The sequence below is a fragment of the Mirounga angustirostris genome, unplaced genomic scaffold (assembly GCF_029215605.1).
Source record: "Mirounga angustirostris isolate CCGP_5_RB_7025 unplaced genomic scaffold, mMirAng1.0.hap1 SCAF_1, whole genome shotgun sequence".
NCBI lineage: Eukaryota > Metazoa > Chordata > Mammalia > Carnivora > Phocidae > Mirounga > Mirounga angustirostris.
The window spans coordinates 68680349-68694095 of record NW_026991709.1 but is presented as its reverse complement, the minus strand read 5'-3'; the positions used below and the strand labels follow the sequence as shown (position 1 = coordinate 68694095).

General features: G+C 38.9%; 2 protein-coding genes across 5 annotated transcripts in view; one reads left to right on the top strand and one right to left on the bottom strand.

The window, feature by feature from the left end:
- Positions 1–6946, top strand: part of ITGB5 (integrin subunit beta 5) — a 151172-nt gene extending 144226 nt beyond the window's left edge. The window contains exon 13 of the mRNA XM_054504234.2: positions 6915–6946. Within this exon, the coding sequence (XP_054360209.1) occupies positions 6915–6931 (17 nt within the window). The 3' untranslated portion in view covers positions 6932–6946. The remainder of the gene's footprint in view (positions 1–6914) is intronic.
- The window catches only part of UMPS (uridine monophosphate synthetase), a 30431-nt gene that overhangs the window by 15405 nt on the left and 1279 nt on the right, over positions 1–13747 (bottom strand). For 2 of the 4 annotated variants that reach the window (XR_010405729.1, XM_045903013.3), the window contains exons 2-4: positions 5948–6101; positions 3226–3897; positions 1420–1595 (exon numbers count right to left, since the gene is read on the bottom strand). Coding sequence is in view for 3 of the 4 variants with exons in the window: in XM_045903013.3 (XP_045758969.1) it covers positions 1420–1595; positions 3226–3897; positions 5948–6101 (1002 nt within the window). In the remaining variant the exon portion in view is untranslated. The remainder of the gene's footprint in view (positions 1–1419; positions 1596–3225; positions 3898–5947; positions 6102–13747) is intronic. The other 2 variants (XM_045903015.3, XM_045903016.3) reach the window with 2 other exon arrangements.

Genomic DNA, 13747 nt, shown 5'->3' with positions numbered 1-13747 from the left:
TAAAGAATCCTATACTATGTGCATCTAAAATTGAGACGCTAAATAATAATGCTTGGGAACCCACCTACTTCAAAAGAGGGTATGTGGAGAGTATCCTAGAATACATTAATAATGGTAGGAAACCAAACTGACTGCTTCCTGCCTACCTACACAGAGTACTGCTCTATATCCAGACACCCACCATATAAAATAGCTATGTTGTCAAGGGCTAAAGAAATCTCACCTTTTACTGCATTCCTTTAACATCTACCAATAACCAATCTCCACCATTTCCTCACATTTATAGAAGTTTCTCTAGATGGTCTTTCTAATCTGGCTCTTCCACGAGGCTCCTACTGTCTATTTGTGTCACCAGATATTACCACCTACCAACAAGCCATGTCTTGTCCTTGAGCCGAGCCAGACCCAGCCTCCCAGAATGCCAAATATTAGCACTGACTCATGGACTCTCTGCTAGGAGATGTGGGAAATCACATTTACGGTCAATTCAGAGGTGGGCTTAAAACCTGGCCCCAGGGCCATATGATTTCTTCACAGCTCCAGACAGTATTTGAAGTTATATAAAAATGAATTCCCATATAAAAAATAACATTTTATTAAAATTTCTATTACTTTTAAAAGTAATAGTCTTTAAAATATCCGTAAAGAAACTTTTTAACTAGATAATTATCCATCTCATTTTATTCTGGTGTGCAGGGGTGGGTGTTGGGTACTAACAATATGGTGTTATAAGAACTTTCAATAACGGAGGGTTAATGGAGAAAACCCTAAGTCAGAACTCTAGAGCTTTCCCACAGTTACAATCAATAGCAGAGACTGAAGAAGATAAAACTTAATCTGGGCTGCTGTGATAAGAATGTGCATCTCTGGGAGACTTGGGAGATTCTGAGAAACTGCACGTCTGGGAAGAGGCTCTTCAATTTCAATACATGGCAAAATGAAAACAAAACAAACCCAAAAAACCCCCAGCTATCTAAAGACTAGGTAAGGCTAGGCAGATATTTGACCAAATACCTGTATCTCAATGTTTCTATCTCTTGGGTGCCTGGGTGGCTCAGTTGGTTAAGCGACTGCCTTCGGCTCAGGTCATGATCCCAGAGTCCTGAGATCGAGTCCCACGTCGGGCTCCCTGCTCAGCAGGGAGTCTGCTTCTCCCTCTGACCCTACCCCCTCTTGGGCTCTCTCTCTCACTCTCTCTCTAATAAATAAATAAAAAAAAAATCTTTAAAAAAAAAAAATGTTTGTATCTCTTAAGTGCCCACTACAAGATATAAAAATGCTATTATCTGGAAACTCTAGCCCCCTAGCATTACTGCCACCCTAACAGCTGATTTTTTGGGGGGAGGGGTTCCATAAATCTCAAATTTAAGATGGTTTTCTTGCCCTGTAACTTGTCACGCCAGCCCCCCCGTCACCTACCGCCGCATCAGTGTAGCTGCCTGTAGCCAAGGAGCCGGCAGAACTCATCTCCGCGACGAGCAGGCACCCACGCTGCAAAGGCAGGCCGACTTCGCTCAGGCCCCGCACTACCCCCGAGCCCGGCACCACGTGAGCATTGACCAGATCTGCCCAAGAAGCTATTTTGAAGACACCACCTAGGAAGTTGAAAAGAAGACAGTCAGTTTTCAAACAAAAACCACTAACTTTTTGCCCAACCGACTATAGTCTGAAGTAATCTTACAGTAACATGCTAATGAAACAGTGAGGCACTCTGAGAACTGCAGTGATTACCAGGGGACCTATGGGTCCATCTGTGAAAAACTATCTGTTCACCTGGTGGCCAGCTGAAAGAGCACAATGAGCAAAGTCTTACAATGTCTGCACTTAGTTATCAGCAACACTGAGAAGACTGGTTTTCCTTGCAGGCTGAAGGTTCTGACACCAATAAAACATGCAAAGAGAAATGGGATTCCAGTGAAGAAGGGCATTTGAGGCTGAAGATACCAGCATTCTGAAATTCCTCTGAAGATGACCAATGTTCATTCTGCAGGAATCTCTCAGCAACTTTACCATCTCTCAAAGGTTCTACTTGCTCCTGAGGTCTCTTAATTTCAACAGGCAACTATATTCACTTTAAAAGCTGACAGCAATACACTTAATCAATTTCTGAGAAAACTATATACAAACCTGTAGAGTTTGTGTAACTCTTACCTCAGTTGATAAACTAAAGTAAGCAATGTGATGATGGCAGAACATCTTAAGCACAGGAAGAAAGTCACAGGCAAATCTATCCTAAAGAAATAGCTCAAGCATAAGCATGAAATTAAGAAAAATTGCCATCTATAAGATGTCTTTAAGAGTTAACCTTTCGGGCGCCTGGGTGGCTCAGTTGGTTAAGCGACTGCTTTCGGCTCAGGTCATGATCCTGGAGTCCCTGGATCGAGTCCTGCATCAGGCTCCCTGCTAGGCAAGGAGCCTGCTTCTCCCTCTGACCCTCCCCCCTCTCATGTGCTCTCTCTCTCTCATTCTCTGTCTCAAATAAATAAAATCTTAAAAAAAAAAAAAAAGTTAACCTTTCAATAAACGTTTTATCCTGTTATTTAAGCAAAAAAAGCTGCCCTATACAATATGACAGAAACTTCCATAGAATGGGTAGAAAATTAAGCAGCTTTTCTTTAAACCAATATATGCTCTATTTTAAGTTCCTATTTAACAACAAAAAAAGTATACCAATAGATCTTTTTTTGCCCAAAACAAATGTTACAACTTTATACTTCTATTTCATTGTTTCCTATATCTGCAACTTTCATTTTTCAAATATTCAGAATTCATTGTGTTCTGCCAAGGCCAACGCCTGTCATTTTTGTCTGCCTAGCACGTGCATCCCTTTCTTCTGGCATCAGCACACCCATTTTCTTTGGGGAAACTACCTTCGACCAGAGCTCAGTTCAAAAAATTTATAGTTAACAACCTCACATCACCAGAGGCAGGGCATATATTACTAAGCTAATAAAGCTATTCTATAACCCAGGCCTGAGTGACTAGTTTGGGGTAGGCATGAGGAGTGTGCCCACCTGAGAAAGAAGTCAAGAGAGAAGAAAGCAGAGCTGACAGATGACAAGAAGGCAAGTCCAAAAGACTTGTGCTTGAGCTCCTAGATCCAACCATGCTTGACAGATTCTTCTATGGCTGGACTTTCAGTGATGGGAGTCAAAACATTTCCTTTTGTTCTTCAGGCAGTTTAAGCTAAATTTCTATTTTTGCAGATTCCTAAATAGTGCTTACCTTCATACTGTTTTTTTACTGTGTTTCCTATATCTGCAAATTTCCGGTCTTCAAATATTAAGAACTCATGGCGTTTTGCCAGAGCTGTTAACTCCTTCATCACATCCAGAGTAAAATCATTCAAAATATCTACATGAGTCTTAAGGACGCAGATGAGGGGTCCTAAAGCATCTGCTAGCTGCAACAGCTCTCTGGACTCTGAAATATCAGCAGACAGACAAAGATTGGTCTCTTTCTTCTGCATAAGCCTGAGAAGCTTCGATGCAACTGGGTGGATCCTGGGCAGCTCTGCACGTGCACCAAAGCTGAGTTCTCCGGGAGCTTTGTTTATAGGAAGGAATAAATCGTTATGATTAGCTGCCACAAAAACATTCTCCTGAACAAATCTCTTCACTCTCTCAACCATCTCAGCATCAATTTTTTTCTGCTGCTCAAGAATCTCCAGCATTTTGGACAATGTACACACTGAGTGAAGATGGATCCCATGGGCCTGCAACTTGTCTTTGCCTCCTTGCTCTCTGTCCAGGAGCACTATGGCATCAGTGACCTTCAATCCCTCCTTCCGAAGAACCTCAACAGTTTCCAAAACACTAGACCCACTGGTAACGACATCTTCAATGATCAAACAGGTTTCTCCCGGATTAATAGCTCCTTCTACAAGACGCTTAGTACCTAGAAAACATTATGTTGATTTCAATTTAAAAGTGTATTATTTCAGCCAACTCAAGATGTATCTGGCATTATAAATTTGGCATGTATTTATGAAGAGGTGGATGATTGAATCTTATTTTCTGATAATCTACTTTAGAGCTACTTTATCTTTATTCCTGATAAATCTTCAATGAGCCATGATTACCATTTTGTTCAGTGTTCCCCTACTGAAAATTGTCAAAGTTACATATATAGAATATTTACAGCAAAACTAGCAAATTACTTTATAGGGTAAATAAGCACCACTTAATGGGTTCACGATCATAATTTCAAATAGGAGTTTCTTAAAGCAAGATAACCTAGATCAAGAAAAGTTATGAAACAATAACCCAGTACCATCAATGAAATCATTCTTTTTTCCATCAATAAACAAGTTCATTACTCAAGATCAACCAAACAACTGGCCTTTTGAAGAAATAAATTCAGGAGAAAAAATATTCAACAACCATTTAGATCTATCACTACAACTTTATGGATTATATAATGCAATGAGTAAATGTACTTCCCCACTCCAACCCCCACCATAGACTACTTGCAGATAATCTACAAAACATAAATAAGTAAGGCTATAGACTTTATAGACTCATTTTCTAGAGATTTGTTTTCTAGTTTCCACTATCAAATTTATCTTATGTTGAAACCTAAGAATTGGTGAGCAATTTGCCCACTGTTTGAGCTTTACCACAGGTACCATTCCTGCCCTTCCCCATTCTTTTCCTCCCCTTGAACTGGCAAATTGAACTGAACCAGCTTAGACTAGAACACAAGACTATGATACTTATATATATATTTACAATTACTGATCTTATTCTAAGAAATATTTTTAAAAACATAAGAGAAACAATAGTTTCCTTATGGGCAGGGTCCATACTGAAAACACTGTACCATCAAGCAGCAAAAATATTTTAAATGTAGAATTTCAAACAAAACTAGGCAAAGAAGTATAACAAACCCCCTAAATACCTCACCACTTAACTCATGGTCAATCTTGTTTCAGCTGCATCCCCACCTCTTCCCTCCCTCCATAATTTTTAGAAGCAAACTCCAGATGTCATGATTTTCATCATAAAAAATTTTTAGAATGCACCTTGTAAAAGGTAAGGACTCTATTAAAAAAATTAACAGAAATATTATCACACCAACATAAAACAAAAAACCCCATTAATTCCTTAATGTCATCAAATATGAAGTCCGTTCCAATATTTTTAGATTGATTTTTTTTTTAAGTTTATTTTTTTTTTTAGTAATCTCTACACCTAAGATGGGGCTTGAACTCATGACCCCAAGGTCAAGAGTCCCATGCTCCTCTGACTAAGCCAGCCAGGAGCCCTGAGACTGATTTGTTTTTAAAGCAAGCTCACATGTAGGGGCGCCTGGGTGGCTCAGTTGGTTAAGTGACTGCCTTTGGCTCAGGTCATGATCCTGGAGTCCCTGGATCAAGTCCCGCATCGGGCTCCCTGCTCAGCAGAGAGTCTGCTTCTCCCTCTGACCCTCCCCCCTCTCATGTGCTTGCTCTCTCTCATTCTCTCTCTCTCAAATAAATAAATAAAATCTTAAAAAAAAAAAAAAAGCTAATTATTAAAAAAAAAAAAGCAAGCTCACATGTATAAAACACACCCTTATAATTTACTGCGAAGGACCCATGAAAATATATCTTCATTTAGAGAATTTTATGTGGCATTTCTCTTTATGCAGTTTAAATTATAAACATACCAGGCAAGTATGTGCTCTTCGAACATTCTGCTGCTGAGAGAAGGACTGGTTAAAAATGTTAGGTTTCACAGATATAGTACCAAAAAAAGTGCACTTTTTTACATTGTTTAATCAATACAAAATGTTGTACCCCTAGAATCTAAAGGAAAGGAAGGTGATTTACAGTAACAGTTAACCAATTCTAAAGGACCTATGAAGAATATCCAAGGTGACTTTGACAAACATCAGTGCCTAGAAGAAAAAATTCTAACATTATCAGGTTATGTATAACTTAAAGCTTATAATACTTTTATTTTACCATAATCCTTTGTTTCTTTCCTTCTAATAAGCATTGGAATTTGGTTGGTTGAACAGATAACTGTAGCCAACGGTAAAGCTGTATAAGGTACTCCACACACACTGTCAAAATGGATTCCTGCATTTTGGGCAGTTTGGAATAAAATATCTGCAACCTGTAAGAAAATGAACACAAAAACTATATATTATTCTCTTAAATGGTGTGTATAAATCATGTTAACATAACATTAAAGACAGTAATAACCGAACAGGAGGTAGCCTCAGACTTGATCAGAAAATATGTATGCCTTTTTTTGTTAAATGATCCTCTCTATAAATCCCAGTTTACAAATATAAAAACCTAAGAATGACCCCACTTGTCTAGATGACTCAGGGTCTGCTCTGAGGGCAAACACAGGATGTGCCGGAGAAGGCTCTGATGTTGACTCCAAAGACTAAGAATGGCTCCCAGTCCTCCCAGCTTCCCTTAGTAATCCATTATGATTTGACCATCTTAAACCTTTCTTTATACCTAACTATATTTTGACTGAAAGAAGTCCTTATTAAAAAGTTTCGGGGCACCTGGGTAGCTCAGTCAGCTAAGTCTGCCTTGGGCTCAGGTCATGATCTCAGGGTCCTGGGATGGAGCCCTGGGTCGGGCTCCCTGCTCGGTGGGGAGTCTGCTTCTCCTTCCTTCCCCTGCTCATGCTCTGTCTCTCTCTCAAAGTATTTTTTAAAAAGTTTCATAAGAGAAATTAAGAGAACAATACTACTTAATCTGCATCAAAAAGAATAAAATACCTAGGAATAAATTTTACCAAAGTGAAAGGCCTACACTGAAACTTTTAAGACACTGGTAAAAGAAAGTGAAGACAGAAATAAATGCACTGGTATTCCTTGCTTACGAATTATAAATGTCCATACTACCCAAAGCAGATACAATGCAATCCCTATTAAAATTCCAATGGCATTTTCTTTTTTTTTTACAGAAACAGAACAATCCTAAAATTTGTATGGAACCCCAAAAGACCCCGAACAGCCAAAGCAACCTTAATGATAAGGCTGAAGTCATCATACTCCCTGATTTCAGACTACTACAAAGCTAGAGTAATCAGAAGAGTATGGAATTGGCATAAAAACAGATACATAGATCAAAGGAAGAGAACAGAGCCCAGAAATAAACCTATGTGGTCAATTAATTTATGGCAAAGGAGCCAAGAACATACAATGAATGGGAAAAGGACAATCTCTTCAAGAAACGATGCTGGAAAAACTGGACAGTCTCATGCAAAAGAATGAAACTGGACTGCTATCTTATACCATACACAAAAATTAACACAAAATAGATTAGACTTGAATGTAAGACCTGAAACCATGAAACTCCTAGAAGAAAACATAGGTGGTAAGCTCCTTGACATACGTCTTGGCAGTGATTTTTTGGATTTGACACCAAACCCAAAGGCAACAAAAAAAATAAATAAGTGGGACTACATCAAACTAAAAAGCTTCTGCACAGTAAAAGAAACCATCAACAAAATGAATAAACAGAGAAAATATTTGCAGATCATATATCTCATATGGGGCTAATATATAAAGAACTCATATACCTCAGTAACAAAAAACAATCAACCCAATTAAAACATGGGCAGAGGACCCAAATAGACATTTTCCCAGAGAAGACAAATTGCCAACACCTATATGAAAAGGTGCTCAGCATCACTAATCATCAGGGAAATGCAAATCAAAACCACAATGAAGTATCATTTCACCCTTGTTAGAATGGCTATCATCAAAAAGACAAGAATAGGGGCACATGGGTGGCTCAGTCAGCTAAGAGTCTGCCTTCGGCTCAGGTCACGATCCCAGGATCCTGGGATGGAGCCCCGCGGTGGGCTCCCTGCTCAGTGGGGAGTCTGCTTCTCCCTCTGCCTCTCCCCCAACTTGTGCTGTCCCTCTCACTCTCTCTCTCAAATAAATAATAAAATCTTAAAAAAAAAAAAAAAAAAAAAAGACAAGTATAACAAGTGTCAACAAGAATGTGTAGAAAAGGGAACCCTTGTGTCCTGGTGGTAAGAATGTTAATTGGTGTAGCCACTATGAAAAACAGTATGGATGTTCCTCAAAAAATTAAAAATAGAACTACCATATGATCTGGCAATTTCATTTCTGGGTATTTATCCAAAAAACCAAAAACACTAATTTGAAAAGATATGTGCACCCCTATGTTTACAACAGCATTATTTACAATAGCCAAGATATGGAAGCAAGCTCTGTATCCATCAACAGATGAATGGATAAAGAGGATGTAGTATATATACACAATGGACTATTACACAGCCATAAAAAAATGAGATCTTACCGTTTGTGACAACATGGATGGACCCTGAGGGTACCAAGTGAAATGAGAGAGAGAAAGACAAATACTATATGATTTCACTTGTATGTGGAATCTAAAAAAACCAAAAGAACAAACAAAAAAAGCAGAAATAGACCCACAAATACAGAGAATGACCTGGTGGTTGCCAGAGGGGAGGAGGCAAGGAGATGGGCAAAATGGATGAAGGGGGGTGGGAAGTACAGGTTTCCAGTTATGGAATGAGTAAGTCATGGGAATTAAAGGTACTGAAAGGGAATAGTGACAGGTGGTAGCTACACTTGTGATGAGCATAGCAGGAAGTAGAGTTGTCCAATCACTATGTTATACACTTGAAACTGAAACTAATATAACACTATGTGCCAACTATACTTCAATTTAAAAACAAACCACCAAAAAAAAAAAAGAAAAAGGAAAAAAGAAAACAGACTCAAAAATATAGAGAACTGGTGGTTACCAGAGCAGAGTGGGGTGGGGAATAGGAGAAATAGCTGAAGGGGATTGAGGGTTTAAAATAAATGTCACTGGGAAGAAAAGTACAGCATAGAGAATATAGTCAATAATATTGTAATAACTTTGTATGGTGACAGATGGTAACTACACTTACTGTGGTGAGCCTTTCAAAATGCATATGATTGTCAAATCACTACGTTGTACACGTGGAACTAATATATGTCAATTATATTTCAATTAAACATTTTTTAAAAAAGGAAAAAACCCTAAGGACTCCACCAAAAAACTATTAGAACTAATAAGTGAATTCAGTAAAGCTGAAGGATATAAAATCAGTATACAGGTATCTGCGGTGTTTTTTTGTGTTTTTTTTTTTAAGATTTTATTTATTTGAGAGAGTGAGAGTGCACGAGCAGAGGGAGAGGGAGAAGCAGATTCCCCTGCTGAACAGGGAGCCTGATGAGGGTCCTGGGATCATGACCTGAGCCACCAAAGGCAGATGCTTAACTGATTGAGCCACCCAGGTGCCCCCGTGGTGTTCCTATACACAGATAAAGTAGCAGAAAGAGAAATAAAAAAAAAAATCCCATTTACAAGAGCATCAAAAGGAATTAAATAGCTAGGAATAAATTTAACCAAGAAGGTAAAACATCTGTGTACTGGAAACTGTAAGACTGATGAAAGACGCTGAAGATGACCCAAGTAAATGAAAAGATACATTATGCTCATGGATTAGCAATATTAAATCTTGCTAAAATGTCCATATTACTCAAAGGGAACTACAGATCCAATACAATCCTTATCAAAATCCCAATAGCATTTTTTTTTAAAGATTTTATTTATTTATTTATTTGAGACAGAGAGAATGAGAGAGACAGAGAGCACATGAGAGGGGGGAGGGTCAGAGGGAGAAGCAGGCTCCCCGCCGAGCAGGGAGCCCGATGTGGGATTCGATCCCGGGACTCCAGGATCATGACCTGAGCCGAAGGCAGTCGCTTAACCAACTGAGCCACCCAGGCGCCCCCCAATAGCATTTTTCACAGCGCTAGACCACATAATCTAAAATTTGTATGGAACCACAAAAGACCCCAAATAGCCAGAGAAATCTTAAAAACAAAGCTAGAAGTAATCACAATCCCAGACTTCAAACTATTATACAGAGCTAAAGTAACCAAAACAGTATAGTACCAGCACAAAAACAGACACACAGATCAATGGAACTGAGAGCCTGGAAATAAACCCACTCGTATATGATCAATTAATCTACAACAAAGGAGGCAAGAATACACAATGGGGAAAGACAGTCTCTTCAATATATGGTGCTGGGAAGATCAGACAGCTACAGGCAAAAGAACTAAACTAGGCCGTTTTACACCATAAACTCAAAATGGATTAAAGACCTCAACCTAAGAAATGAAATCATAAAACTCCTAAAAGAAAACATTGGCAGTAAACTCTTGGACAGGGGTTTTAGCAGTGTTTCTTTGATCTCTCTCTTCTGGCGAGAGCAACAGAAGAAAAACAATACATCAAAATAAAAAGCTTTTGCATAGGGAATAAAACAATCAACAGAACAAAAATGGATGGAAGAAGATATCTGCAAATGATATATCCAATAAAGGGTTAAATTGAAAATACATAAAGAACTTGTACAACACAATACTGACAAAACAAACAATCCAATTAAAAAATGGGCAAAGGACCCAAATACACATTTTCCAAAGGAAGACATACTGATCATACAGGCAGCCCAGAGGCACATGAAAAGATGCTCAACATCACTAATCATCAGGGAAATGCAAATCAAATCACAATGAGTTATCACCTCACACCTGTCAGAATGGCTACGATCAGAGAGATAAGAAATAGATGTTGAAGGGGAGCCTGGGTGGCTCAGTCGGTTAAGCGTCTGCCTTCAGCTCAGGTCATGATCTCAGGGTCCTGGGATAGAGCCCTGTGTTGGGCTCCCTGCTTGGCGGGGAGTCTCCTTCTCCCTCTCTCTCTGCCTGCAGCTCCCCCTGCTTGTGTTCTCTCTCTCTGTCAAATAAATAAATAAAATCTGAAAAAAAGAAAAGAAAGAGATAGATGTAGAGTTTAAAAAGGGAGCCCCTGTGCAATGTTGGTAGGAATGTGAATTGGGGCAGCCACTTTGAAAAACAGTATGGAAGATCCTCAAAAAATTAAAAATAGAAATGCTATACAATCCAGTAACTCCACTTCTGGGTATTTACCTGAAATGAATGACCAATTTGAAAAGAAAATGTACCCCAACATTATTTACAAAAGACAAGATATGGAAGCAACCTATGGACAGATGCATAAAGATGTGGTACATATACACAATCGAGTATTACTCAGCCATAAAAAAAGAATGAAATCTTGCCAATTGCGACAACATGGAAGGACCTAGAGGGTATTTATTATGCTAACTGAAATGTCAGACAAAGAAAGAAAAATACCATATGATTTCACCTACATGTGGAATGTAAAAAACAAAATGAACAAACAAAACAGAAACACTCATTGACACAGAAAACAAATTACTGGTTATGAGCAGGGAGGGGTTGGGGGGATGGGTGAAATATATGAAGGGGTTTAAGTGATACAAACTTCCAGTTATAAAGAAGTCATGGAGATGTAATATACAGCATAGGGATTATAGTCAATAATATTAAAAAAAAAATCAATGGAAGCATACCAAAATGTAAAAAAAAGTTTCATAAGTACAGAGCCTATTGTGTGAAGAACTATTTTATAATATCCTTTTCCATATAAACCATCACATTTTAATGCTAGAATGCATACTCTTATCCAACACCACCTTACTTAAAAAAAAAAAAGGCAAACTTACTTAAGAATTGCTTAGTGAAGGGGTGCTTGGGTGCTTGGGTGGCTCAGTCGGTTAAGCGTCTGCCTTCGGCTCAGGTCATGATCACAGGGTCCTGGGATCAAGCCCTGCAGTGGGCTCTCTGCTCAGTGGGGAATTTGCTTCTCCCTCTCCCTCTGGCCCCCCTCCCACCCCCACCTCCACTTGTGTGCACTTGCTCTCTCTCAAATAATTTTAAAAATCTTAAAAAAAAAAAAAAAATTGCTTAGTCAACCAGATCAGATCTTCAAAATTTTTTGCACCTATACGTCTAAAGACTTGAAAATTCTGTAAATATTTTTTAAGTTGCAAAAGATGTAATTTCTAGAGTGCTAAAAAATTATATTTCCTAGAACTGTTGTCACTGTTTTGAGTGAATACGATGGGATTCAAGTGCTACAGTGATTTGATACTGACCACCTCCATTTTATTTATTTTTTTTAAGATTTTATTTATTTAACAGAGAGAGAGGGAGAGTGTGTGCGCAAGAGAGCACAAGTTGGGGGACCATCAGAGGGAGAGGGAGAAGCAGGCTCCCTGCTGAGCAAGGAGCTCAATCCAGGACCCCTTCATCACGACCTGAGCCCAAGGCAGATGCCTAACCAACTGAGCCACCCAGGTGCCCCAACCATCTCCATTTAAGAAAATATGAACATGCTGGACTATGAAAGTTGTAAAAATTTTACATTTTTGGAACTCATATTTCATCCCATTGCACAGAATTTTATTCTAATGCAATTAAGTTTATACTTAGAAAACTTTTAGTGATCACTCTATAATACTTCTCCCCAATAAAATATATATAAATTCAAATTTAAAACTGTAAATTTTCTATTTCTATTAATTACCATGACCATAAATCTCTAAGTATTAAAAACTTTTGTGTTATCATTACAACTGTTACAAGCATGAAATTAATTAAAACAATCTGCAAATATTGATAGAAGTATAAGAATGGATTATTTTGGAAAATACTTTTCTTAGTGAGATGAAGTTCCCCTCATTTGTTTATGTGTCTACTTAAACTGAGTATTCCTTACAACTAGGAAGTTAGAGTTTAGTGTAAATTCTACTGGGTTTTTTTGGGGTGCAAATACTGACAAATCCTGTTTGCATAAATAAGCAGATACAAAAGGAGTTCCGTTCAGCTAGGTCTCTCAATGTTTTCAACTTTTTTTTTTTAATACTTTATTTATTTGACAGAGAGAGACACAGCGAGAAAGGGAACACAAGCAGGGGGAGTGGGACACCTCAAATCTGAGGTCAGTGCTCAGTCAGCGGAAGAGGGAGAAGCAGGCTTCCTGCCGAGCAGGGAGCCGATGTGGGACTCGATCCCAGGACACTGGGATCATGACCGGAGCCGAAGGCAGACGCTTAACGACTGAGCCACCCAGGCGCCCCATGTTTTCCACTCTTAACTACCAAAAATCATATACACACCAAGACCTAGTATCAAAATAGTCATCTATCAACTGACTTGTCAAAAAAAAAAAAAAAAAAAGGCCTATTTTTCTCTCTGTAGTCATTCACCTTCTCACTACTGAAGAGATGCATCATAGCATGATCCTGGATGGTGAGAATAGTCCAACCCACTTCAAGTAGTGCTTCAATCCTTTTTATAATAACCTCACAAAGTAAGGTTCCCAAAGGGTGAGAATAAACCCTTAGGTGGTGGAGGAAATTCATGTCTTCTTGATAAATCTTCCTCTGAGGACGGAAATGTTCTCTATCTGCACTGTCCAATGTCCCACCAGCCACATGTGATTATTTCACTTTTATTTACTTTTTAAAAAGATTTTATTTGAGAGAGAACATGAGCGATGGGGGGGGAGGGGGGAGAGGGAGAAGCAGACTCCCAGCTGAACAGGGAGCATGACAGTGCTTGATCCCAGAACCCCAAAGGCCGAAGGCAGAGGCCTAACCAACTGAGCCACCCAGGTGCCCGGATTATTTCAATTTTAAAATTCATAATGCTCAGTATTCATATGCGGCTAGTAGCAACTCTACTGGACAGCACATTCAGACCCTTCTATTCAGTAGGGTCAGCAGCTCCAGCTGGCAGCTTGTTAGAAAGGCATAACCTCAGGCCCTGCCTTGGATCTACTGAATCAGATTACGCAGTTTAACAA